Source organism: Uloborus diversus, chromosome 10 (assembly GCF_026930045.1).
Source record: "Uloborus diversus isolate 005 chromosome 10, Udiv.v.3.1, whole genome shotgun sequence".
Lineage (NCBI taxonomy): Eukaryota > Metazoa > Arthropoda > Arachnida > Araneae > Uloboridae > Uloborus > Uloborus diversus.
Window position 1 is genome coordinate 129,117,915 of NC_072740.1, and position 26,719 is coordinate 129,144,633.

At 32.8% G+C, this 26,719-nt stretch overlaps 1 protein-coding gene across 1 annotated transcript in view; it reads right to left on the minus strand.

Moving 5' to 3' along the window:
• Positions 1–16,065: 16,065 nt before the first annotated feature.
• The window catches only part of LOC129231262 (uncharacterized), a 58,542-nt gene continuing 47,888 nt past the window's right edge, over positions 16,066–26,719 (minus strand). The window contains exons 7-10 of the mRNA XM_054865543.1: positions 23,516–25,003; positions 21,617–21,705; positions 21,405–21,465; positions 16,066–16,258 (exon numbers count right to left, since the gene is read on the minus strand). Of these exons, the coding sequence (XP_054721518.1) occupies positions 16,166–16,258; positions 21,405–21,465; positions 21,617–21,705; positions 23,516–25,003 (1,731 nt within the window). The 3' untranslated portion in view covers positions 16,066–16,165. The remainder of the gene's footprint in view (positions 16,259–21,404; positions 21,466–21,616; positions 21,706–23,515; positions 25,004–26,719) is intronic.

Consider the following 26,719-nt stretch of genomic DNA (forward strand, 5'->3'; position numbering starts at 1 on the left):
GACTTGTCTCCGATTGATGGGGGATGCTGGATGCCCTAGCGCTGTGAAAATTTACGTAAGCCATCCGGAATTTTTTAGAAATGGAAGTCCCAAATTCGTATTTTAGGCATTGTTTGATAACGATGGGACAAAGAGCGGTTGAATGAAACTGAAGTCAATTTCAGGCTAGTTTAGGCAGGAAGGGTTTGGTGGCTCACGGAACCATCTAAAAACGAAAGTTTGAGATATAGTGATTACGTTGGAGAAAAGGGGGATCCGCAGTATTTCCCCCAAAGTTCTTCGAAACTGATGATTGGAAAACGCAATTTTAGTTTGTTTTAGAATACGTTAAGTGAGAGGGGGTAGGATTGGGGGCCTCTCTAGAGACGCTAATTCAAATCATCTTTGCTAGTAATCTTAGGTAATGAATTTCAGAGCCCTCTATCGCAAACATTTCAAAAAATAAATTCGAAAAATACCATTGAGCAATTTTTGATGACGTTAGGAAGGGCTGACCCCAGAAAAGACATTTTGAATTTTGGAGCCGTCATTTTTAGGCTATGTTTGATTACATTAAGGTAGAAAGGGTGAATAAGAGACTTAATTGGATCCTTAAAAACGGTGGTTCAACCAGCGAAGTTTTCTGGAATTAGAGTCCTAAAAACGCAGTTTGAAAGCTTTTTTAGTCTCGTCAAGGCATCCTTTTGGATCTTCGTTTTGGACAGGGCCGATCCTAGCAGGTGTGCAGAGTGTGCGCCGCACAAGGGCGGCCAAAGCAAGGGGCGGCCGCAGGCCGCATCATATAGTTCTTATAATCAAGCAAAATTCCTCAAGAATTTCTCACAAGATAACTTATAATAAGTAGAATAAATATGCTGATTTTTAAATGTTCAATTGTCAAAGTATGTTTCGATTTCCCGACAGCATAGCATAGTTTAAGAAAAATAGAATGTTAGGGAACATGGTGTGGGTTCATTGTCCATTAATATCTACTCTTAACACACATGCTTCATTTGGTTGCAAAGTTTGTGACAGAACTGGTAATCAGGCATGGATACTGGGGAGGGGAAAGGCCCCCTTCTGAAGCATGAAATGGTGCCGTCTAAAAGGAGCACCGAGGGCGACCACTAATGTTTACCCCTCAAGCTTTTATAGACCTAAACAATGATGACATATTTTATTTATTAAAAAAAAGCTATACTGATTAGATATTCTCGAAAGCATTTCAAACAACAAGCTATGTAACAAACTCTCTGTTTAACAATCGTGGATGCGTGGAGAGAAAGTGGAAAATTGCGACTCCCTTGAGAGTAGCATATATGAATGACAAACTAAAATGTTGTACTTTTCCCTCTTTACGACAATTTTTCTGATTAAAATCTTAAATGAACTGCCCGGTTTCAGATCAGGTAGGAGGCAGGGCCCTTGCCCCGGGAAGCAAAGTTAAATGTAGCTCCAAAACGAAGATCCGAAAGGATGCCATGACCTCCTTGACGACACTAAAGAAGACTTAAAATTGCGTTTCTAGGACTTTACTTTCGGAAAATTTCGCTGGTTGAACCATCGATCTTAAGGACCCAATTAAGTCTCTGATTCACCTCTTCCACCTTAACTTAATCAAACATAGCCTAAAAATGTTGGCTCCAAAATTCAAAACGTGTTTTCAGACAACAGCCCTTCCTATCACCAAACGTCATATAAAACTGCTTTGGCATTTTTCGAAATTTTTGCAGTGGAGAACCCCGAAATCCATTCACAAACATTACTACGAAAGACAGTCTCAATTAGCGTCTTTAGAGAAGCCCCTAATTCCACTCCCTCTCACTTAACGTATTGAAAAACAAACTAAAATTGTGTTTTTCAAACATCAGTTTCAAGAACTTTTGGGGGAAGACTCCGGATCCCCTTTTTCTTTAACGCAATCACTATACCTGACAATTTCGGCTTTAGACGGTTCCGTGGAGCCACAGCTTCCTGGCTAAACTGGCCTGAAATTGACTTCAGTTTCAAAAACACAGTTCGTGAGGACACACTGAACCCCCGCCTGCTCTTAGTCCCATCGTTATCAAACAATGCTTAAAATACGATTCTGGGACTTATATTTCTAAAGAATTCCGGAGGAGAACTGTCAGGCTTATGTAACTTTTCACAGCGCTAGGGCATATCCATCAATTGTCGAGGTGAGGTGGACAATAGTCTATAGTTATATTTTTCAGATATCAATGTTGAAAAATATCCGAAAGATCCGTAGAATCTTCCCAGTTTTGTTAACGTCAACAAAGTTAACATAAAATTGCGATTTTAGAAATATCCGCTTAAGAGCTCCAAAATCCTTCCTTCCCAAAAATAGCCTATAATGGATTTCAGTTCCGAAAAATATTTTGGTTCGGAATATTTTGACGTTTCCCCTATTGTTTCCAAATCTAGCCAAAAACGGGTTTTTGAAAAAATAGTGCCAAGAAATTACCCGGAGGATAGCCGCCAGATCCCTACCGTCACCAAAGACCGCTAAATTTGCGTTTTAAACTTATATTTCGAAATCTTTCGGTGGGAGACGATTGAATCTCCCTCCCTCTTGCAACGTCAACAAAGGTAACCCAAAATTGCGGGTTTAAAATTTCAGTTTCGGAGATTTTTCGGGAAGAACGCCGATCTTTCCTAAGCTACGGTCTTAAAGAAATGCAACATTAATTTCACCTAAAGTCTCGAAAATGTTCCTAAAATTGCGATATTTGACGTTAATTTCGAAAATTTCTCTATGCATCTTGAATATACTTGAATCTTTTGTCCTTGCAACCAAACATAACTAAAGATTAACTAAAAATATTTTTCATACGCCAATTTTGATAATCTTGGAGCAATCCTCCTCCCCTGAACACCTGACACCTCCCCCCACGCTTCCCCCTTCTTCCGTCCCTTCTCTGTCACCGAAGAAAGACTATAAAATGCGTTTTTACGACTAGTAAATTTTGGTATCTATTACTTTCTTCAAAGATATAAATTGTACCTAAGGAGTTAGTTTGTTATTATAAAAAATTTCTTCCTTTTTATAAGATCATTCTTCTGTTCCCCCTCCCCCCTTTTTTTTAAATTCGAACTTGGCATAGAAATTTAAAGAAAGGTTTATATAGACGTTCAAGATTAGTAAAAATATGCAAATTACTCTTGAGGGGCGGCACATTAGGTCTTTGCACACGGGCGGCCGACACCCTAGGATCGGCCCTGGTTTTGGAGCTACACTTAAAATTCGTAACCCGGGGCAAGGGCCCTGTACTCCTACCTGATCTGAAACCGGGCAGTTGATTCGTGATTTTAATTAGAAAAAATTGCTGTAAAGGAGGAAAATTAAAAATTTTAGTTCGTAGATTATGTATGTTTGACTCTCAGGGGAGTCGCAATTTTCCATTGTCTCTCCAGTCTCCACGACTGTTGAACACAGAATTTGTTGTTTGAAATACTTGCGAGAGTATCCTATCAGCATAGTTTTTTTTTTTTTACATAAAATATGTCTTCATTGTTAAGGGTCAATAAAAGCTTGCCACGCTGGGGATTAGCATTAGTAGCCTTTAGAAGGCACCCTTTCATGCTTTGGGGGGGGGGGGGGATTTCCGTCATTGCTTCTCCCTGTATCCATGCCTGATTTCCAGTTCTGTCACAAATTTTGCAACCAAATGAAGCATGTCAGTAAAGAGTTGATATTAATGGATAATGGAACAACACAACGTGCTCTAACATTCCATTTTTCTTAATATGCCATGCTGTCGGAAAATTTGAACCTATTTTGATAATTGAACATTTAAAATTCTGCATATTTATTCGACTTATTATGCCATCTTGTGAGAAATTCTTGGGGAATTTTATTTGATTAAAAGAACTATATGAGGCGGCCTGCGGCCGCCCCTTGCTTTGGCCGCCCTTGTGCGGTGCACACTCTGCACACCTGCTAGGATCGGCCCTGTATCCTACACACATTTTTTTTTATTTTAAGTTAATTATTGATTCCATCAAGATGAATTAGTAGACGAATCGCGGCAATACATTCCCTTGAATTCGAAACCAGTGAGTTAAATGTATTCTGCCACTCTGGGCCTCGGACTCCAGTATTACTTCTTTAGTAAACAAAAATGTTTTTATTCAAAATATGCTGTTTACGTTTTGTGTTCTTTTTAATTTACTATAGAAAAAATGCAGAAGTCCATTAAAAATAATAATAAAATAGTTAAATTAATTAATTCTCTTGGGGGGGGGGGCACGGGCCCTTTTGACCCCCCCCCCCAAAATCCTCTACTGAGACCGTTTACTGAGCATCTCTATGTCAGGGGCGTGAGGTTTTACTTAGACACAACTCCCCCCCTCCCCCACCTTCATAAAAAATCCCGACACAAGGAAAATTCATTTTGAGCTGTACATGAACAAATTCAAAAGTAAATCACATAAAAGTAAAATTTTCAAATTAATGAAGAAAACAAAAATGGAAGATTTTTTTTATATTTATAGATTACTCACTTTTACAAACTAGACCAGTGCCAGTGACTCACAGCTTGCGAAAGCTGACGACACTCATAAGAACGTATTTTTGTTCATCAATGAGGCAGAGCAAATGAACACTACTTGTCATATTTTAGCCATGAAAATGACGCTCAAAAATGACGCTTGATGTACTAAAAATATTTTATTTGCTGTGGTAGATGTTGAACATTTGCTATGAGATACAATATATAGTACTTGCACTTCAACAGTTTGCGCTTTTAACGTTGTGTGAAAGAGGGCTTTCCTTTGTTTTCAAAATTGTAGTTCTAAAAACGCAGTTTTAGACTATCTGTGGTAATATTAGGGAAAGAAGAGATCCTATAGGGCTTGCCCCAGGAAAATTTTCAAAATTAAAGTCTTAAAAACGCTATCTATGGTTGGGGGGGAGAAACAGTTTTCTGAAATTGAAGCTCTAAAATCGCAGTTGTAGCCGACCTTTGTTACGTTAAGAAAACGAGTTTTCGGAAGCTCTTTTCCGGAATTTTCTCGAAATTGAAGCCCTGAAAACCAAATTTAACACGATTTTTAAATAATGTTGACGAGAGTAGGGGAGGGAGAGGGGCGCTCCACTTAAATTTTCGAACTTGTAGCTTTAAAAACGCAGTTTTGATAGATCTGGATAATGTTAGTTGAAGGTGAATTTTGGTGCCATTCCCTCGGCAATTGTTTGAAATTGATACTCCAAAAACGCAATTCTTTGATCGTGTTAAGGAAAGAGAGGAGGAGGGGGGGGAATTAGGGGCTCTCTCCTATAAATTTTTCAAAATTGCAGTTCGACAAACGCAGTTTTAGATGACTCTTAATGATAAAGAGGGTGTTATTCTGGCGCTACAGTAGGGAGTGCTCTCCTGGAAGTTTTCCAAAATTGATGTTGCATATACCCCAAAAAGATGGATCAGACACACCGTGACAGATATGTTTCGGAAATCCTCAAAACTGGATTCAGCTATTCAGCACACATCGAAAATCAGAACTCGAGAATTTTAATGCATCAAATATTCTTCTATACATGTTAGATATAGAAGAAAGTAAATATGATTTACGAAACATAATTTAAACACCTTAAGAACAGACTGTTCTACCTCCATCAGCGAAAACCAACATCGCTGAAAGTTTTAATAAAAATCATCTAATAATAAATTGAAACAATCAGCTTAAAAATGGTAGAGAAGATGGGAGTAAAGTGTGAAATGAAAAATTCTTCACAAGCTTAAGCTCGTTAATGAAGAAAATATATTAACTGTCAATTGGAGGGATAAAAAATATGTTATTAGCAAACTTCAAAACTAGTTCTTAACGATTGTCGAGGTGCAAAATGAATCAATGGAAGACTAGAGCATACTGGTCAGAATTATTACAAACAATAAAACACTTTTGACCTCTCTCCCTCTCATCATTTTTACACACGCATTCTTCATGCAGAATTGTGCTACTTTAAGAAAATTTATAAAAAAAATTGAAAAGAAATCAAATCGTTTGATACAGCTTTGAAACGGACACCAACTCCATCAGGCACGTAGCTAGAGCTTTGTTAAGGGGGGGGGGGGGCAAGGTTGCAAGAACTTCAAAAGAGGAGGCATGCTAAAGCAGAATAGCTCATAATTACACAAGATAAGATAAACCCAATTAAAACTGATTATAAAATATGATAATTAACTAAAATCAATTAAATAATTGAAATTAATAGAGCCATTAGTTAAAATTAGTTAACAAAAATTTTATATTAAGTGGTAAATTAATTATTGTCAGTTTGCAAAATTAACATTAAACTGAAAGTTATCCCATAGAAAGTTTCCAAATATGGGTAAAAAAAATTCCATCACAAAAGCGTCCTCTGTTTTAATGCTTTGAAAATGAGTGATATAATTCCTATTAATAAAAAGTGCACAATAAAAGAAAATCGGAAACCGAAAACTGTTCTAGAGATTACTTGGAAAATGCATGCGAAATTTGAATAAAATATTAAAGCTTTGTAATATATTTCAACAAAATATGCACATTTATACTTATGCCATTTTATTTGAAAATAAATAAATCTATATCTATGGAGTTGAATGTATATAACTATATGAATGCTATATAACGTATAACCCTGTCCGACTTGAACATCATTTCAGGCCTTAAAGAAAGAAAGTGGCGCTCTTTCATTTCTACAAAAAACTTTGAGCTCTATTACAAACTTAAAAATTTACAAATAGAAGAAAATTGCAAAATATGGCCTGAAGCTTGATTTTAAGAACAATTATAGCCTTTAACAGGCGTTCATAAAAGATAGAGATGGCATTGATTTATTTTGTGTACAATGAAGTTAATATCAATAAAACATACATTTAGCAGCAGTTAATTATTTTTATGTAAAAGGCTTTTATATTTCTTTACTTGTCGCTTTTCATAGCTTAAAACATTATTTTTGTTGTTGAAAAACTTTAGAAAAAGAACACACAGAATTCGTATGTAGACTGATTTCTACTACGTACATAATCAATTGCTTTACTTTTCTATATTGTTCTTCAGCTGTAAATCAGTGATTTCGGCTATGAAAAGAGACAACGATAGGGGGGAAGCCCTTTCGCATAAAAATTGATAGCTATTTAATTTGTGGTTTATGGCTGTTAATTTTACTGTACAAATCATTTATAAAACTGTATACTACTGCTACTTTTATGGCGCAGTGCAGCTGATTTCGCAGTATATTACTGCTAACTTTACAGTTTGATACTGTTAATTTTGCAGGGCAATTCCATTAAAAAAACAATATATTATTGTTAATTTTACATATAATCTCTGTTAAATTTACAGGCCAAGTCATTCCCAAAACAGTATATTACTGCTAATTTTACAGTTTGATACTGTAAGTTTTACAGGGCAGTTCCATTAAAAAACAGTATATTACTACTCATTTTACAGTTAATCATTGTTAATTTCACAGGGCAATTCCATTAAAGACAATATATTACTGCTAATTTTACAGTTAATCACTTAAATTTCACAGTAAAAGTCTGTTATAAGACAGTATACTACTGCAAATTTTACAGTTTAGAATTGTAAATTTTACAGTTTTTCTTTGAAATCTCAGCTGCCAGTATTATACTGTAAAAACAACAGTTTTTTTTTCTTTTTGCAGTATAGATCCTAAAAAATTTCTTTTAAAAAAGAGAGAAAAACCTATGCTGCTGCTGCTTTTTTTCTGGTGGATGCAGTTAACCAAAACATATGCTCAATATAAAGCTGTTTGTTTTATCTATATACTTTTTTACTCTTGCAATCATTTCTTTTCTGCAAGAAATATATAAAAATGAAATAGTAAAAAAATAAAAACAGCTGTGCAGCAAATGTTGCAGAAAAAGAGTTAAAGGAAAGGAATAGAATATGATATTTTTGAATTTTCTTCTTTTAAAATAAATGAAAAATATGTTAACCAGGGCCGGAGGGGGGGGGGGGGGGTTCTCCTTCTCTCAAATTGTAGTTATGTGGTCGAGGGGGGGGGAAGTGAAGAGTTTCATAGCTTATTGAAATAAAATAAATACAATGTGTTGAGTTAGAACCCAACTATAAACACTTGGATCAAAAAATGTATTTAGAGCAAAATTTAAATGGGTTGTCCCCAGACGGGAAGTCATTTTATTTTTATAGTGCTTTTCTTGTGTAGTGGTCTGAGCAATACCTTGTCCTTTCAGTACAAAGAGTTAGTTTGCTTTGTGTTTCTGTTCAGTGAAGTTCGGAGATTCTTTCTTGCACATATATAATTTTTAAATTTAGTCACTAACTTTTCCTTTAATAACGTAAACAGTAATTTGTTCTATTTGAATGCCACGGAAAATGAAATTCTCTTCTTTGTGGTTGGAAAAAGCAGACAAAAAAGCATGCAACATCAGCAAGCACATGGTGCAATGCAGAAAATGATGAATTTAAAGCATTTTGTTCTGGTTGTACGTTATCTTTCCAATATTGAAAATCAAGGATTTTCACAAGAAGTCTGATTCTGATGTGGCGTACATAAGAGGTTTAAAGTAGCTTGAGAAATCAAGCTCTGTTTTAAATTCCATAATCTTCCTCCTCTTCTGAAAACAAATTAGTTGTGATAAAGCAATCCAAAGCTTTTGTGCCAAATTCAATCCAAGATAAAATTTTGAAAGTGGAGGTTTTCATAGTTTTAGTTGTCGTAGAAAAAAATCATTGATTTGCATCTTTAAATGATTTATCTGTAATTTAGAGGGATATTTTTGATGATTCCGCGATGGCAAAAAAAGTATCAAATTATCTGATAAAAGTTAAGTACCCAATAAATTTTGGACTTGCACCCTACTTTAAATCCCTCCTTATTAAGGATATTTCTTTCTCATTGTTTAATTCACTTTGATGAAACAATAGCAAGGCAAGTAAAGAAGCAATTGGACATACATTTATCCTACCGGTAAATGTTTCTACTTCATAACGTGTCACTGTGTTAAATAATAAAAGATTGAATGCATTATATTGTAGTTTTCAAGAATTTAAAACGTTTTATCATTCATTACGAAAATCAAGCTTATGAACCGCATTTAAATTAAAAAAAAACATGATATGTGATGTCTTTAAAACGTAATAAAATTTTTATCAAAATTGTGTCCTAAAATTTTTGAAATTGCACTTGCATAATTTTAACAAAATGCATTTTTTTGTTTGTTTAAAGGGGACGATATTAAAACAAAGAAGAGTTTTTAATATTTTTGGATGGAAAGCATCAGTATCTGCAAGTAATATATTTTTGCATTAGTTCATTCAGCGGTATGTTGGTATTGTCATGCATATGTGACTTAATTTTAATAACTAAAGTAAGTTATAGTTAACATTTGGGTATGTTTGTTTGGGAAGTATTTACCAAGACCCATCCAAAAATATACACTTTTCTAGTAAAACAAATGCATTTAACATTTATTTAGAAAAGAAATTGGCAATCGTGTTTTGTTGAAAGAGGTCAAGAGAGAAAAAAAATTCTGTCCAGTAGAATTTTTATGTATTTGTTCCAGCCCTTCTCATTGTCATTGTCTCTTATGGAACACATCTTCAATCTCCTAGCGCATCTTTATTACTATTACAGGTGTAGGAATTGCTCTAATTAAAAAATAATAATAATAAACTCCTATAATTCCTAATATTTTGAAATTTATACTAAATATCATAACATTTTCATAACTTTACATCACATTTTTTCAGAAAAAGAAAAATTTCTTGCTTAAATTGGTTCAAACTTTTTTATTATTCTTGTTTACTAATTTTTTTTACGTCTCACAATTCCAATTAGGGAGTGTGCAGTTGTGTGTGTATGGCAGAAGTTACTTTTCAGTCGAAAGTTGCATGTGGTATGATGTAACCTTAGGAGAGATTAATCACTAGCATATGAAACCTCAAATGGGAGACTTCAGAATTCAAACTTTTAGCCAATGCTAAATTGACTTGCAAAAAATCTAGAAAATTGTTTTTGAGTGATCTCAGTACCAGTCTGACCATATGAACATACAAGTAAATTTATGACAATGTTTCCTTTTTTCGGTGTAAATTAAGATTTTTCACTTTTGCAATTTGTTCTAAGGTGAATGGCGGGACACCTATGAACAACATCTAAGGGCACATGTGAACAGTTCCCATATCCTGTCCATTAATATTAATATTACTGTAATATACTGTAAGTGTTTTTAAAAAATGCATAGGTAAATGCAACAAAATTACATCACTTTTGGAATGTTGATTATTCATGGATGGGGTTGTGTGTGTGCAACTATGTTAACATTTTTCATCTTCAAATGTTTTTTAAGTCACTTAAAATATAGAAGCCAATTCTTTCAAATATTTTTTTCTTCTTATTTTCGAAAAGAATGCTCACCTTTAATTGACTCAAGGTAAGGAAAAGGGCAAGAATTCATTAAACAAATAGCAGGCATAGTGCTGCACCCTTCTTAGTTTAGTTTTACTGTCTTGTAATAATTTTTCTTTTCTTTCAGTGTCTTTGCAGAAATAAACCGGGAAAGAAGAACCAAGAGCAGAAAAAATTACTTTACAAAAAGTGATCAAAGTGTTATGTGATCAAAATGCTTAGATTTGGTGCCTTTGCTATTAATATTTTATTTCTGTGCTATATCTTTCAAGTACAGTATATTTCGAAAACCTTGATATGAAGAAAAATTATTTTCCCCCTTGTTTTTGCATATTTATCTAATGTTATTTTTCATTCTTATGTCGAAGAGTTTTTAATCAAAACCTTGTTATGTCGAATATTTTTCAAAGTCAAATATGATTTTTTCAGAAAAACCACAGTTTATTGTCTCGAAGCCACTCAAGGAATGTTTCCAAACATTTCTCACCCCCTTCATTATTTCTTTCAGGGGTTAGGAATGATTCGGAGAAGCTGATCTACAGTCACTTTCATTGTAAAGCCTGGGGAATTCAGAAAATTTAAGTCCTAAGAAGCCCAAGAAAACGTACTGAAAACTTTTTGCCCCCCTTCTCACGCCATTTTGGTGGACCTTTTGACCCTATTTTCACCTTTATAAAAAGGGGAGATGCACGGAAAACCCCTTTAGAGACACAGGGAATGGTGCAATCCTTTGTCCAACTTCTTTTGTTCCGGAGCGCTCAAAACTTGTTTGAAACTGTTCTGTAACTTGGTAATCCAAATCTTCCATCAGTTTAGTCGTGGTAAATCACTACATTTTGCTACTTCTTTAGAGCTTTTATTTTTCTCTATTATTTTTAGCTCATTTTAAAAATTAAAATTTTTGTTATTGTATTAAGACTTTTTTTCAACTTTCATTACATGTTTCCATTTATTTTTAACTATTGTGACTAATTTTTAGAATTTTTTTAAAAATTATGATTATGACCTTGTTATTTCGAAAACTCGATATCTCAAACTTTTTTTACCGTCCTTTCGACTTCGTGATATCGAGAGTATACTGTATTTGAAACATTTTAAGAATAGTTTCTTCATTAATGTTCTGCAACTTATCAACAAATGATTTAATTAAAGTTTTAGGACCAGCTGATAATGGGAATGTTATTCTTCATTGATTAAACAACGTGGTTGTTTTCTTCAGTCTAAAGTTCTACTTTTAGTCACTGGAGTTGATAATAATAATAATAACGTGGACCCGGAAAATATTTTCATTTTCCCAGCAGTTATTTTTCAATTAATTTTTTAAAATGTCCAATTTTTCAAACAAGGCTATTTATGACATCACAAATTATGAATTACGCGCATATTCCACTGGTGCTCTGAATGCTTACACTTGCTGCTTACAGCGGTTCCACATTATGATAATCAAGAAGCAAATTTGATATTGCACTCTACGCTTGTTATCAACCATATCGTTGCCATACATGTGAGTAAAGAAGCGAATTAAATATTATGCTCTGTGCAAATGGCAACAGTGAATGGTAGTTCATCATGGGCAGAAGAGTAGAAAATGAAATTGAGTCTATGCATTGATTTAAATAATTTTTTAAAAATAGTTAACTTTGTCAAATTATTTAAAAAATGGTCAAATACTATATTTTTAAGCATGCTCTTTCAGAAAAAAATACTTTCAAAATTTAGGAAATGACCCCATTCAGTAATGATTTGGTATAAAATTATCCTTGCAAATTATGCTTTTGTTTAAAGTGTCAATTTTTTAAAATTACTGCATTAAAAAAATATCCTTAGTGGCACAGAACTCACAAAAAATATTTGAGGTTTTACACAAGACCCTAAGTTTTTTAAAAAAAATGTTTTTTTTGTTTGAACAATTTGTGAAAAGCATAATGTTCCCTGCTGAAATAAATCTAATTGGCAGAAAAATTGATTCATAAAAAAATTAGTCATTTAAAAATTAAAAGACAGACTTAAAATTTTAATAGAAGAAATGTTAATGAATTAGTAAATATGAATGAATAAACATTGATGTCAGAAGTCGCTATCTAAATGCTAATTTTGCTACATTGGAAATTATTACCAATAATTCTGTATTACTTTATGGTGTTTATTATGGGATTAGCTTTATTTTAATAACATGCTATTACAACTAAAACTACATTGTTGGTTCAAAGTTAATGGCTGAAATAGTGCCGCCATCTGGCTGAAATTTGATAAAACAAATCTATTTAATAAATCTCTGGACTTGAATTGAAATTTACAAGAACTATTAATTTTAATGAAATATTTACTAAGTTTGCTGACCAAATTCGCTCTAAGCACACAATTTGTAGTCTTTTCTCTCATTTCTTCTCATGTTCTTTGGTCCGATTAAGCGGATTATTGGTCCTAATAAGGGAATCATTTTAGGCTTATGTAATAGGAAATGATTTGGTTCTTTAGTATTTGGTCCGAATAAGTGGCTGGTCTTATTAACCGGTGGTCCCATTAAGTGGATTCCACTGTACTGCTTTAAAAGTTCATTGGAATAGAAATATAAATAAGAGGAGGGTTTACAAAAACTTTAATAATAAGACAAATATGAGTTTTAATTTTCTTTTTCTTCATCGTTGTCTTCAGGTGGCTGGAAAATTTCTGATTCATTATCATTAGTTTCGTCGTCAACGAAATTTGTCTTCAGATCTTCCAAGAATTTCGGGTCAAAGGTACTATTTATCGAGATCGCTGTGATACCGTCAAACATTGAAGCATGCTTGCCCATTACACTGACTACAAGCTGAAGAACATTGCAACCCTGATTTGCTGCATGCCCAGCATGAACCACAACCATTCTTGCAGTAGCAAAAATTGCATTTAGTAATTCATCTGGAGCTGATGGCAATATTGTCGAACTTGGTTCCAGAAATTCATTTCAGAGTATCCAACCCCATTCCAAGGGTTCTTAATTGTTCCCTAACCAAGTTAGAATTTGATAATATACACACACAGCTGATATGAAGATGAGCAACTGCACTTGCTGGTGGAAGAATGGATAACTGTACTGGTTTATTGAGCTTTGTTGACTTGACAAATAGTGTGTAACGAAGAAGATGACTGATCGCTCTCCTCAGATTTTGGAAGCAAAAAATTGCCTGCAAGATGCATACTCCATTTTCATAAGCATCTTGCAGGTTTTTATTATTTTTTATTTTATTATTATTATTATTATTTTTTTTTTTTTTTGCCGCAAAGTGTAATTAAATGGATGAACTCTATCTACATGGGCCCAAAAAATCGCATTCATCATGTCTTCTAAGCACAAACCCTCAAAATAACTGAAAAAGTACAGAAAAATCAAGCAAAAATACCAGCTGTTGCCTGGGTCAGTAATATTTATGAGAAACATTAGCTACTTTCATTTGTTGTCTTTTTTTAACTGGAAGAACTCAAAGCAAACGGCTTTGAGGTGATTAAAAATCTAGCTACATCCTTCATCATAAGACTTACATAACAATAAGTACATAGATCAAAATAGTATTAATTACGAGAAGGAAGTATGACATTTTAGCATATACAAATTTGAAGAATTTCCAAAATAGAAAATTAATCTTTACTTGTTTAAAAAGATTTATCTGTTAATTTTATTTTTATTTATTTATTATTATTTTTTTTTAAACTTTGCATCTGAAACCTGCTCCATATGACTATTGAAGTGCAAACTGTTAAAAAAATGTAGCCGCTCATAATCCCTCTCTACTTGCATAAGTTATTTGAGAAAACTTTAATTATTGTGGCTTCTTGGTGGAATTTAAAATGTTGCCTAATTTGTGCTAATCGTGTTGGAATACCTTGGATAATGCTCCTCCTCCCTACTTTGAAAAATGGTCTGTCACTAAATTTCACCAAAGAGATATTGTTGCCAAATGAAGGGACACATTTGGTGATCATAAAATGACGTCAAAAAATTTTCATGCCAAATGTTTTTCAAATGAGTATTAGAATTTCTTGATTGTTTGAAATTGTGCAAAAAAGACAAATACATTTTTATGTCATCTAATTTGGTTGCCAGATTATTTTACATATTAACAAAAGTTTTAAAGATTCTTTTAATGGTGATATATGGGTACATTGTGAAAGTCAAGAAACAATATTATAGTCTTTGGTTTCAAAAACAGCAACAGTTGAAAAAATTGCCGAGAGCCTCAGCCATTGAAATCATTTTGCAAAACGTTTGGTGAGATTTCTGGGCAATTGAATAATAATTAAGTGTCTAAGCAGCGCAAATAAATAATAAAAAAAATACATCAAAGTTCCGTAAAAATAGAAAATACCCAGCCAAATCCATTTATTGTAAACCAATATTGTGGAAAAAATGTTACTTCAAGAATTGACTAGAGAAAAGCCTTGAACAGTCACACAAAAAGCAGAAATGATACCCAATTGTAATATCAACAGAGAGTTGAGATGATGCACTAAATACTGAATTAGGTTGAGGAAAGCCTTTGAGCATGAGAACTAAAAAGCAACTAGCTTGTTTTTTCTTAGAAATTTGGAACAAATGCCATCCACATTAGAAATATCAACTCTTTCAATGGACATATGAGGCAGTGAGAAGCAAAGGGATGCAAGTGGAAATTTTCAAGTTTTGAGTAAAACTCGTTTAAAGATAACATCCTAGGTAGGCTTTCATTGATTTTTTTCTCTAAATCATGCTGTACAGCAGCACCTACCAGGGCTACTAGTACTATCTCTTGCCCAAAGACAGAGGAGGGGTTCACCTTCCATTTGTACTGGTTATCTCCAAATTTTTAATTTTGCCACTTACATCCCTTTGCTTCTCACTGCTGTAATTTTGAAGTATTTTTTTGACCCGCATATTAGGGAATTTATGCAAAAATCATGTCTTAACTCCCTTTAAGGGGGTTTTTCCCCTCACAGTGAGACAAAAACTACCCAGCCTGAATATTTGAACACCAAAGGACCTTTGCCAAATTTGGAACAAATCTGACGTAAACTGTGGATTTCTTTAAGGAACATACATACACACAAATTATACTCCATTTATATATATATAAATAAATAGATTAGTGATTTAGTTTGTATTTTTCAAGAATTCATTTCTGTTTACTATTTTTATAATTAACCAAGAAAAAGGTTTAATGAATGATTATTTATATTCAAAAGTAATAGCTTTAGACTCAAAAACCTCAGATAATTAGAGAATATCAGGGAATTCAACAGCTCCCCAATAGGCACTGTTAATTAAAGAAAATTTTAAAAACAAGTAAGCTAATTGATCCCCAAAGATAAATATAATCACCAAAAGTTATATGAATAAGCAAGGTAGTTGTTGCCAAAGGTATTTTTTACAAATAGACAGAGCTCAACAAGAGTTGGAGATGGCACAATGTTAATGACTCTAACTCCTTTACCCCAAACCAGCCTAACTTCCACTCCACAGTCCTGGTTGATAGCAGCTGTTACTTGGTAGTTCAAAGCTTGGGGATATGCGCAGAATGTCACCTAGTTTATTCTCCTAATGAAATTTTTTGAGTTTGTTTTCAAATTTATATGTTTTTGATATACTTTTCCCATTTACATTTTATAGCATTAAAGAAACATTTGAATTCAGAGAAAGTTATAAAACCAACAAAACAAATGTCACACCAAACTTAATATTTGGACATTTTGGCCCATATTTATATAAAATAGAGCTCGGTTTTTATTTAAACAAAATATATAAATTGATACAGTAAGTATAACTGAAGATTAAAGCTTTTAAAAATTTTAAAGACCAACAAGAAGGTTATTCACTTTTTCAAACATAAAATCAACAACCAAGTCTCGTAAAGTATCCATAGGCACAAGATCAGGATTTTCCTGCATAGAAAATAAAGTACAATTAAAATTATTGCAAATACTTTTGTAAGTAAGCTTAAAAGAAGAAAGCACCAACGTTAAACAAACAAAACTGTCATCAAAATCCCTAGTACCTTTTTGAGTAACTTTACCTGCATATAAAAACCATCAAAAACACTTGAAGTATGTTTGGCTAAAGCTTGCAATTAAATTTATATTGCAACCAAAACATATTTACAAATGTTTCTTAAAAGAAAAACATTTGAATACTATATTTTACACTTTATGTTATAGAAGACTATATAATCAAATGTTCATAGAATTTAAAACAAAAACTCTTTTATTATATTTTGAATTGCCATTAGTACCCTATCAAATGACTAGGGTTGCCACTTGATTAAGGTGCTTGGAGTATTTTAAACTTTAAAATAAAGTTATATCTTACTTTGATATGTTTTAAAATGTTTTTCTACATGATTTTGCAAACATTTATAAAATTAAGCAGTGAAAGCTCTGAAATGACAAAATCATTATATATATATATATATATATATATTAGGGTGGTTCTTATTTTTGAAGTTGCAGATATTTTACGCGACGCCCCCTCATTTTGTTCCATTATACAAATAAATGATCCATGCAAAATTTTAAGTCAATCCATGAATATTACCACGTGCCCCTAGGGCCCCCTTTTTTGAGTTTCGAAGAAAAAATTGCAGATTTTTCTCATTTTTATGTAAAAGTATTCTAACGTTTTATATTTAAAGTAATTTTGACCCTCAATAGATGCTGCTACTTCCAGATCGACCATTCTTTTGCTTTCATTCTGTAAAATTTTACATGTTACAGAGGGTACATGTAGACCAATGGCCTTGGGTCACGCATACCGCTATTCTGCACTCGTTTCAGATCATGCGACAGGGGAACATTTCTTTCCACCAAGATGGACACAAGAGATTCTAAAGGCCATTAATGAATGATCTTTGACAAAAACAAAGTGCCTCCTCCAGGCTTTGGGGGGTGTTGATTTACGAAATTTCCTGTGTATGTTATAGGTGTGGCAAATAGGATTGCAAGGTTTTAATACTATAAATATAAGTAACGACAATTATGCTTTAATTCACTATTCTTTAGTTAAAAATATACCTAAATGCTTACGCAATTTTTTATTTTTAAAGTATAAATTTCGAAAAATCCTTGATTAATCAAACATAAAAATATACTGTATTTTCCATAACTAAAATATAAATTTAAAAAAAAATTCCCAATCGGAATAATGTAAAAATCTATACTTGAAATTAATTTTCTTCTATTTCAGTACTTAGTCCATTATTATCATCCAATTCTTCTTGCGATTCACAAGATTTAGTAACCGAAATGGGTATCTATCCTAACCTATTGAACCTTTTCTACATCTGGTCTACCACAACGCAAAAACGCTCGACAACTATTGCTATTTGCTCGCCTTTCATCACTGTTAGATAAATGCCATATTAGGCATAGAGATGCTGTTCATTTATTAACAGTCTATATAGATGTAGTAAATTAAAATCCAAATGACCTTGTGATCAATTGTACATCCCTTAAGAGAGCAAGAGAAAATTTTCGAGAGGTAAAATCAGATTTCATGAATTTAAATTTAGATTTTGTAGTTATTCGATGGGATACAAAGCTACATCCAGATGTAACTGGAAAGGAACGCCGATAGGCTTACCGTGATAGCTTCAGGTCCCAATGTTGAACAGCTACTCGGAATTCCTTAGATATTTCTTCAGTTGTATGTGATATCTTAGATGATTGCTCTTTATTGCTAACAGTTCAAGCTGTAGTGTTTGATACAACGGCTTGCAACACCGGCCATATAAATTGCGCACGCAATGTTTTAGAGCAAAAACTAAATGGTGATATATTACATTAGTCACACAAATCGTACTGCAGAATGTGTTTATGAAGAAGTTCTTGCCTTTCTTAATTCTAGATCCGATATTCCATTATTTAAGGGCTTCAAAATTTTGAGGAAAGATCTTCATCATTCAGAACTTATAACATTTCAATCAAGTACTTAATTATTAATCACTACTTAAATTCTAAAATACGAAGTTGATGACATATTATCGTTCGTAAAAAGCAGAATTGAGAAAGATCTTTCACTTTAAGATTACAGGGAATTTTCATAACTTGTAATAAAATGTCGTGGTGTTTCTAGAGGGATGTGTTTTCGGCAACCTGGAGCTTATCCCTGAGCCAGATGGGTGGCAAAAAGAATTTGTTGTTTGAAAATTTATATATTTAGGAAACAATTTAAATTGACCTTACATGAAGAGAAAACACTTGATTGCTGTTTTACAGTTAAATGCTGTATGAAAATATGGTTTTTTCGCAGCAAAATAATCTAGGCTCCTTTAAATAATATAATGTGTCTAAAAAACTAGCAGCATACAAAATGATGACAGACACACAGAAGAAGCAGCGATTTTAAAATTTATAAATCATTCATGGTATTTAGGAGATAAACTAGTAACTTTGTCCGTATTAGATTAAGGAACTAACTTTGAAAATAGGAAAAGACTAATCCAAAAAATACTTGTGACACGGAAGATGTGTCTGATGACTGTTTAACAAATTTCAGATGAGAGTAGATGATTTGGAATATTTTCTTAGTAAAGATCTTCCTCTTTATAGAATCAATTACAAGTAAATAAAACTGTTTGATAAGTTGCAAATACTAAAAGATTTTTTCCGATTTGATCCTGATTCATGGCAAAATGAAGGAAGCTATTTAAAGGAAAGAGAGATCGCTAAAATGCTGAAAGTTCTGAATGATACAACTAAAAGAGGAGCACAATTAATCGAAGTATTTCACAACCAATTTACCCAATATGAGTCACAAAAGCAATTTATTTTACAGACTGTCCAAGACTATCGGAAAAAAATACACACTATCGAGATACATTGAGAAAAGTGTACAATTAAGGAAAGTTTCTTAAGCATTATTTCATTCTTATTCAACGTAAAATCTTAAGATGATATAAAGTTATTAAAAATATTAATTTAAGTGCTACCTCACTGTAAAAATATTTCACAAAATTAGGAGAAAAGATGTGGGTCTGAAGTAAAAACTGGAAAATTTGATTGGAAAATTATCAAAAGTGTTAAAGTTCAACGTCCTAGGGGCACGTGTTATTGTTGACCGATCAAGTTCAAATTTTGCACACCTTACTTTTTATTCTAGTGTCACAGAACTAGGGGGGCGTCACTTGTTGAATTTTGAAATTTTTTTCCCATATAAATAAGGACCACCCTTATATATACTGGAAAAAGTGGTAAATACCGGGGAATACTTCTAAATAACAATATGTAAGAAATATTTTGGCTATCTGAATCTGATGTGTAGACTGAAGGTTAGAAATAAAGTTATTACAAATTTCCATTGGGTTTTAAATTATTGTGTAGGAAAGGAATATAAATAAATAAGAATTATTGCATATAACCAGGGCCGTCCGAAGAGGTAGGGCGAGTGGGGCAATCGCCTCGGGTGCCATGATCTAAAGGGGTGCCATAAACTAAGCTTTTGCTGCATTATAAATTCCTTTTTAGATTTATTCTTTTTTAAAGAATATTTTTTATAATCTAACACAGGTTTCAGATTACATGTTTAATTATGTACAGCCTAGTGCTCACACTTGGGACACTACCCTAACTTGGGACATTGCAGAATTTAGTTTTGAGGGCTGGTACACCAGTATAAAATAAATGTTATTTATACAGAATAAAGGAATCATTATCTTTTGAGGCTATCTGAGTTAAAGTTTAAGTATCATCTTTATGGGTTAGTTGAATGAATTTGTTAAGACATTACTTATGTTGGTTCTTACTAATGAAATTGTGTCTCATAGTATAGATGTGATAAAATTTGTTGTGAATTTCGCATATTATGCAGGAATGAAAAAGAATGAAAATATGACGAAACGAGGAACATTGTGAGAGCTAAAAATCAGCGGCATTAAAAATTATTTGGTTTCACCAATTGTTTTTTGCTTCCAAATATAGAAGGAAAATTAAAGCGGAAATATTACATTTAAAAGAATTAAGAAGACTAGGGAGACATTTAATATTTTTAGGTGCAAGTATACATTCTGAAACACCAACCCACCATTAATACGCCACTAGTGTATATATTTATTTAAATATAATGCATATTTAAATTTGCAAAAGTATTGAAATATTTGTATTCTTTTAAATTTTTGTTTTGTTTACAGTTACTTTTGACCTCATGGCGGGAAGGGGGGGGGGGCTACAGCCCCCTGAACCTGGGTATGAAGTTAAATATATATGGCTGGTTTATAAGTTGAAAGTAATAACTTTCAGATTGAAAAAAAAAAAAAAGATTGCAGAATGAAGCTATTTCCCCCAAGCCTTTCCATTCAATTGCAGATCACAATTTAATCTATTTTAAATTTTGACCAAATGGGAGAATGGGAGGGGCTACAGTCTCCTAGTCCCCCCCCCCACTTCTATTAATATGCTACTATATATATACTATATATAGTAATTATATTTAAATGTAATGTAATTTAAATTCACAAATGTATAGCAGTATTCGATTTTATCTAGTGTATGTCAGACCTCAAGGGGGGCTATAGCCCCCTTAGTCCACCACTGTGTGTGCCCTTGTGCTTGATGGAGCTAGGTACCTTAGTTAAAAGCCAACAGATTTTACATGTTCAGAAAAATAGCCAAGTAATTGGCATAAGAAAAAACAAGAAACAAATGCAGAACTAAATTTTAACTGTGGAAAGTTTCCATATGAACATACTACCCTTCGGGGAGTAGATTCATCTGCAAGTCTTAAGTTCATTTTTCATAAAGGGCTGCCCACAAATGATATCATGCCTTTTTTGGGGGGGGGGGCATGAAATTGTGAGTTTGTGACAAGGGGGAGAGGGAGGGAGGGGACAACAAGAAGTGTGACATCCGTCATTTTTATAACAATATGCTTACAAAAAAAACAGCTTGACATGTGACAAGGGGAGGAGTGAGGAAAAATGTGACACCTAGTGAAAAAGTGAGGGATTGGGTCAAAACTATTGAAAAAAGTGTCACCATTTATAGACAGCCCCTAATTTAATTAGTAAAGATGTTTTTTCTGCAAAAAAAAAAAACTTACCTGAAGGACATCAAACAAATCATCTGTTAAGGCATCAATACTTGAATGACGAGCAGGTTCTCTAGAAATAAAGAGAAAAATATAGGAAAATGTCTACATAATAGTCAACTGACATGCAATTCAAATTTAAAGAATCAAAAACATTTATGCTTCACTAAAAGTTTGTAGTCCATTAATATGCAGTTCAAATTTAAAAAAGAAATAACATTTACGTTTCACTAAAAGTTTGGCTTCTCTGCTTTTCCCATAATTCATCACGTTTCTCAAGCACCATATCTCGTAAAAGTTCATGTATATAAAGCTGAAAGAATATGATGATTAAAATTTACATTGAATATCAAAATTGATATAAGTAATAGTTATTAAAACTATACATAAGCAACAGCATAGGCCTTGTATTTATACAAATTTAGTTGTAAATGATCAATATGAAGGGTACCCATTTATTATACATTTTCATACATGAATATATCTGTAATTGAAAAATAAAAAATGTGCATATGTTGTCTGGGCTAATGGTGCAACAACAATGTTTTTACCATCCATGTCTGACGGTCCATGGTTTTTCTAACATCAATGTTTTGTGTTCCATGTTTTTTCGATGTGGTCATTTTATATTTGAACCAAAAATACCCTTTGAAACTGTGAAAAAAATTACAGTTAACAGTTATGCTGAAAGCTTTATTATCAATTAGTTATTGCGAGAGCTAAGACACTGGAAAGAGTGCCCTATTGTTAGTTGCCTATAGCTTATATTGCAGAAAAGTGAATAATCCTTTTTTTCCAGCACACTGAAAAATAATATGGAGTTTTTCTGAAGTTTTCCCTAAATACGTATAAACATGAGTTTTTAATTGTAGTTTTCCTCTAAGATATATGGATGCTTCACTTGCCAAATCAATTAACTCCATAAAACAAAAAGCAGAGAAAAGTGATGAAGAAAATTGTGTTACACATCTTAAAAATAACAAAATACAAGGGTAAATAGGACCTTGTGTTACATTTTCCGCCATCACATGGTCAGAAATGTACTGAACCAAAACTTTAAAATAAATTCACATGCTAAGCATTGATTAAGCACTATTAAAGCAGAAATTAAGATTTTTTAAACAAGTGGAGTTAATCGATTTGGCAACTGAGGCATCCATATATGTACCTATATTATTATCCCTAGTTTTCAATAAGTCATTTATTTAAAAACTATAATTTTACTTTTAAATGTACTTAGGATGGACTTTGAAGTTACTATAAATATTTGTAAATCTTTGAATATAATTTGAGTTTTTAAATATAATTTGTACATTTCTTCCATATAATTACATTCGAATTAAGTGTATAATGCATAAAATTTAATTATGTATTATATATTTCCTGTTATAATTATTTGTATTGGTGTTTCAGTTTTTTGTATTTTAAATGTATAAGTTATTTATCCATTTGCATTATTAAATTGGAATGTTAATAATTTAACATCATTTTTTTATTATTAGCTTTTCCTTTACCCTTTAACAGTTAAAAAACTTCTTAGTTTATAAATTGATTACAGTGAATTTAGTCAAAATTTGAGCCTGTTGTAATAATGTTATATATGTAAAACAAAAGCAACATCTAATAAAAAAAAAAAAAAACATTATGAGCATTTAGGATTTATTTCCGTACTTTAAACTATAGGAATTTTCTTGGAAATCTAAAGCTAAAAATGAAACAAAATTGTTTTGGGCTGTACGTTATACTTTCCCGAATATAAAATAAATTCAACCAATTTAAGCAAGAGTAAAATGAAAAAAATGTTCATCCATGCTATTTGAGTCTTTTCATTTTATGATCTACCCAATATGGTCACCGCTGGCTGACAGCTACGTCTAGTGTGATAATGCTGGGAGATATAAGCTGTGTTCCCTTCTGTACTCTTACCTCCATAAATTTTATCCTTTTTTTATAGTACAGATTTAAGTAAAATTTTGTGGAATTTGAACTTAGACTAATGAAGAGTTGTGAGGTGGGGGAGAAAGAAGATTAACCATATGGTTTAAGTGTTTGGCCAAAGTAAATACAATTACACTTATGTTTGCACAAATCTGGATGCAACTTAAGAATAATAAACTGCTTACCTCTGTTGCCTGATTTATGCCTTCCAAAACCATCTCATCAATGCCTTTCTTATGATAATCATCCTCTAAAACTTCTAAGCAAATTTCGGATGCCGAGGGCACTCCAAGTGCAACATAGAATGGAATGGCATTGATATCTGAATCTTCTAAAGAATCATTATCACCAGCACTATTTGATTCAGTTTCACTGTTTTGCATATCAGGATTTTCAATGCACAAGTTAGCAGTATCATCTTTTTTCTGCACTTTAGTTTGACTAAAATCTGAATCCTTTAACTCATTAAATGAGCAAGAAACAGTATTAAATTGGTTTGACAAGCAACAGTCGGTAAAATTACTAGTTTCTTCAACATTATTGGGAAGCTCTCCTTCATAAGGATCACAAGAATTTATCACAGTAACAACTTTAGGAACTTCATGATCAGATACATCTCTGCCTGGGGAATCTAGTTCAGAGTTTGGAGAATCTTGCCGATTACTTTCATCAAATGTATAATCTACGTGTTCACAAGATGGGAGTTCTGCATGAATTTCACTCAAATGATTAAAAGCAGTGGAACAATCTTCAGGAACATGAGGTGGTTGAAATTGATTAAAAGGAAAAAAATATTCGTGGTTGAATGTTTCATCCGATAGTTTTGAAGACTGGGCATTATAATTAAAAGAAAATTCAGATTCAGATATTGCACAGGAGTTGGCAGACAAATTTTCTGAAGGATTACTTACAAAACTAAATTCATTATCAAATGACATAGGAACACTGGATTGAAAACTAGAGGCATTCTCTTCAGTCATCATGGCATCTACATCCCTCTCAACATTACCAATATCAACAGGACACGAACGAATTACATAGTTAGTTTCCTGGCTGATAAAAGTTATGGCAGTTTGATTATCAGGAAGAGCAGACACTTGAACTTGTTGAAAATGTAAAGAGTTAGATGCACTCATTTCCTGACCATCAGCTTTAACAAACTGCTCAGCATAGATCATTTCAAAAGGTTGCATTATCTGGACATTAGAGTTTCCATCAGGATTAGAAGGCACAGACTCCAGATTAAAAATACTACTCATGTTTGATGAGCCCACATCGGCATTTGTTTGGAACTGAACTTGATTAGCTGCAAAAAGATGAGAAGCATTGAACTGACAATATGCTTCATTCAATTCATTTTGAAACGAATTTACAACGTTAACCGGAGTTTCATTATTCAATATAGAAAATTCCTGATGACATCTAGAAACATATGAATAAGATGTACTAGCAGAATCTTGCCAATTATTTCCTAAAGGATATGAAATATTTTCAGATCTTTCCCAAAATCTGTTGCCAAGATTAGGATTATAGTTTGTGTTGAAATCATCTGGCATCTGATTTGGCTGTACATGATCAGATTCAGCTTGAGCTGGTTCCGCTGCAGGGTTGGTCGTCATATCCTCCTCTGCATCAGAAATATCCGAATATACCTGAGGACCTTTTTTAGCTGTCTGTAAAAAATATAATTTCAACATGCATGAAAGTTCCTATTTAAATAGTGAATTTTTACACTAAAAAATAGAAAAAAAAAGCATATTGTCGCATTAGAGGTACAGTAGGATATCTTACTGTTATTTCTAGAATTAGATGTCTTACTGTTGCTCTGAGGCGACAATATGTAAAATGATATATGTAAAATTCATTTGAAATATTGAATATACAAAATCTGTGTTCCAAACAAATATCTAAGCACTTATATTACATTATTTACTTAGCAATGTAGTTACAAAGACTTGTCACTAATATCCTTTGCCTTTATACATCTTTCAAATGAAAACAACAATTTTCAGCTATTGCTGCCAGCATATACAGTATGAAATTCTAGTCTATAAATCTCTTTTAGTGTTTGTGAGAAAAAATGAAGCAAAATTGCAACTCACAGAACCTGCACCTAAAAAGCTATTTTCAAAGTTATTTTAATAGAAATAAATTTACAAAAAAAGAAAAAAAAAAATGCAGCATCAAATACATAATCCATGAAGGTAAAGACAATAATGAATTTGTAGATGCAGGAGAAATTCCCCAACTTATATGAAAACCATTAAGAAACATTACAAACTATGTTATTGAAGTTCAATTCAGGGCGTAAGTTAACATTTTCCCACTCTTTGGACTTAAGGCAGCATATGAAACTTGTTGATTAAAAAAAAGAACTTGTTATTTTGGAGAGAAAAAAAAATCTGTTTATAAACTTCACTCAGTGGCGCAACAGCCTATCTGGGCCAAGACCTACTGAGCCTATCTCAGTTTTTGTGGCTGAGGGCGTTGGGTTGCCAAGGCAGATGTTCCAGTTAGGCATGCAGCCGAACACAGAACTCTGGTGTTTAGTAAACTTAATATTAGATGACTGTTGATAACATATGCAGGGGAGGGGGGGGGGCTCTCCCATGATTTTTTTTTTTTTAATGAAGCCCTGCAAATGCAATTGAAAGCAATTTTGGAAACATTAGATGAAGGGATGGGGTTCAGGGACACTCTTACAGCAATTTTTTGAAACAAAGAGTTCCAAAATATCAATATTAGGTCTGAATATATTGGAGAGAGGAGGGTTGATGTCTTACATTATTTCTATTCCCCCCTTTTTTTATAATATTATGCATGTTAATTTCATCAAAAATGACAAATATATCTTTAATTTTGATGCCCTCATTTCAGACATCATCAAGACACGAAGATTTAAATTCTTATTATTAAGACTGGCACAAGATCATCATGGGGAAATGATAAACTGACTAGGGCCAGCCTAGATGAGCCCAGATCCTATTATAGGTCATCACATTTCTATTTTTATTTGATTGTATTTGCATTAAAATTGAAAAATTACATTAAATGTACATGCAGCAATATAAATCACATATAACTATAGGGTCCAACCCTGGCAAACTTAAGAAATTGCGCCCCCCCCCCCACCAGATCGCCCAGAAGTCACCGGAGGTCACTGTTACCTCCGACAAAAAAATTAGGGGGGGGGGGAGAGGGGACATTTTGACTAATTGATTCGACATATTAGGAGACAGCATTGCAAGTTTAATATTATTATTTTCTTTTTTTAAATTGTTTTCAATGATGACCAATGTTCCTTCGCAGTAGATGTTATATATGTATGTTTATGTGTGTGTACTCCAATTTTATCATTCGGTAAAATTAGGATTTCATTTGGCAAATTG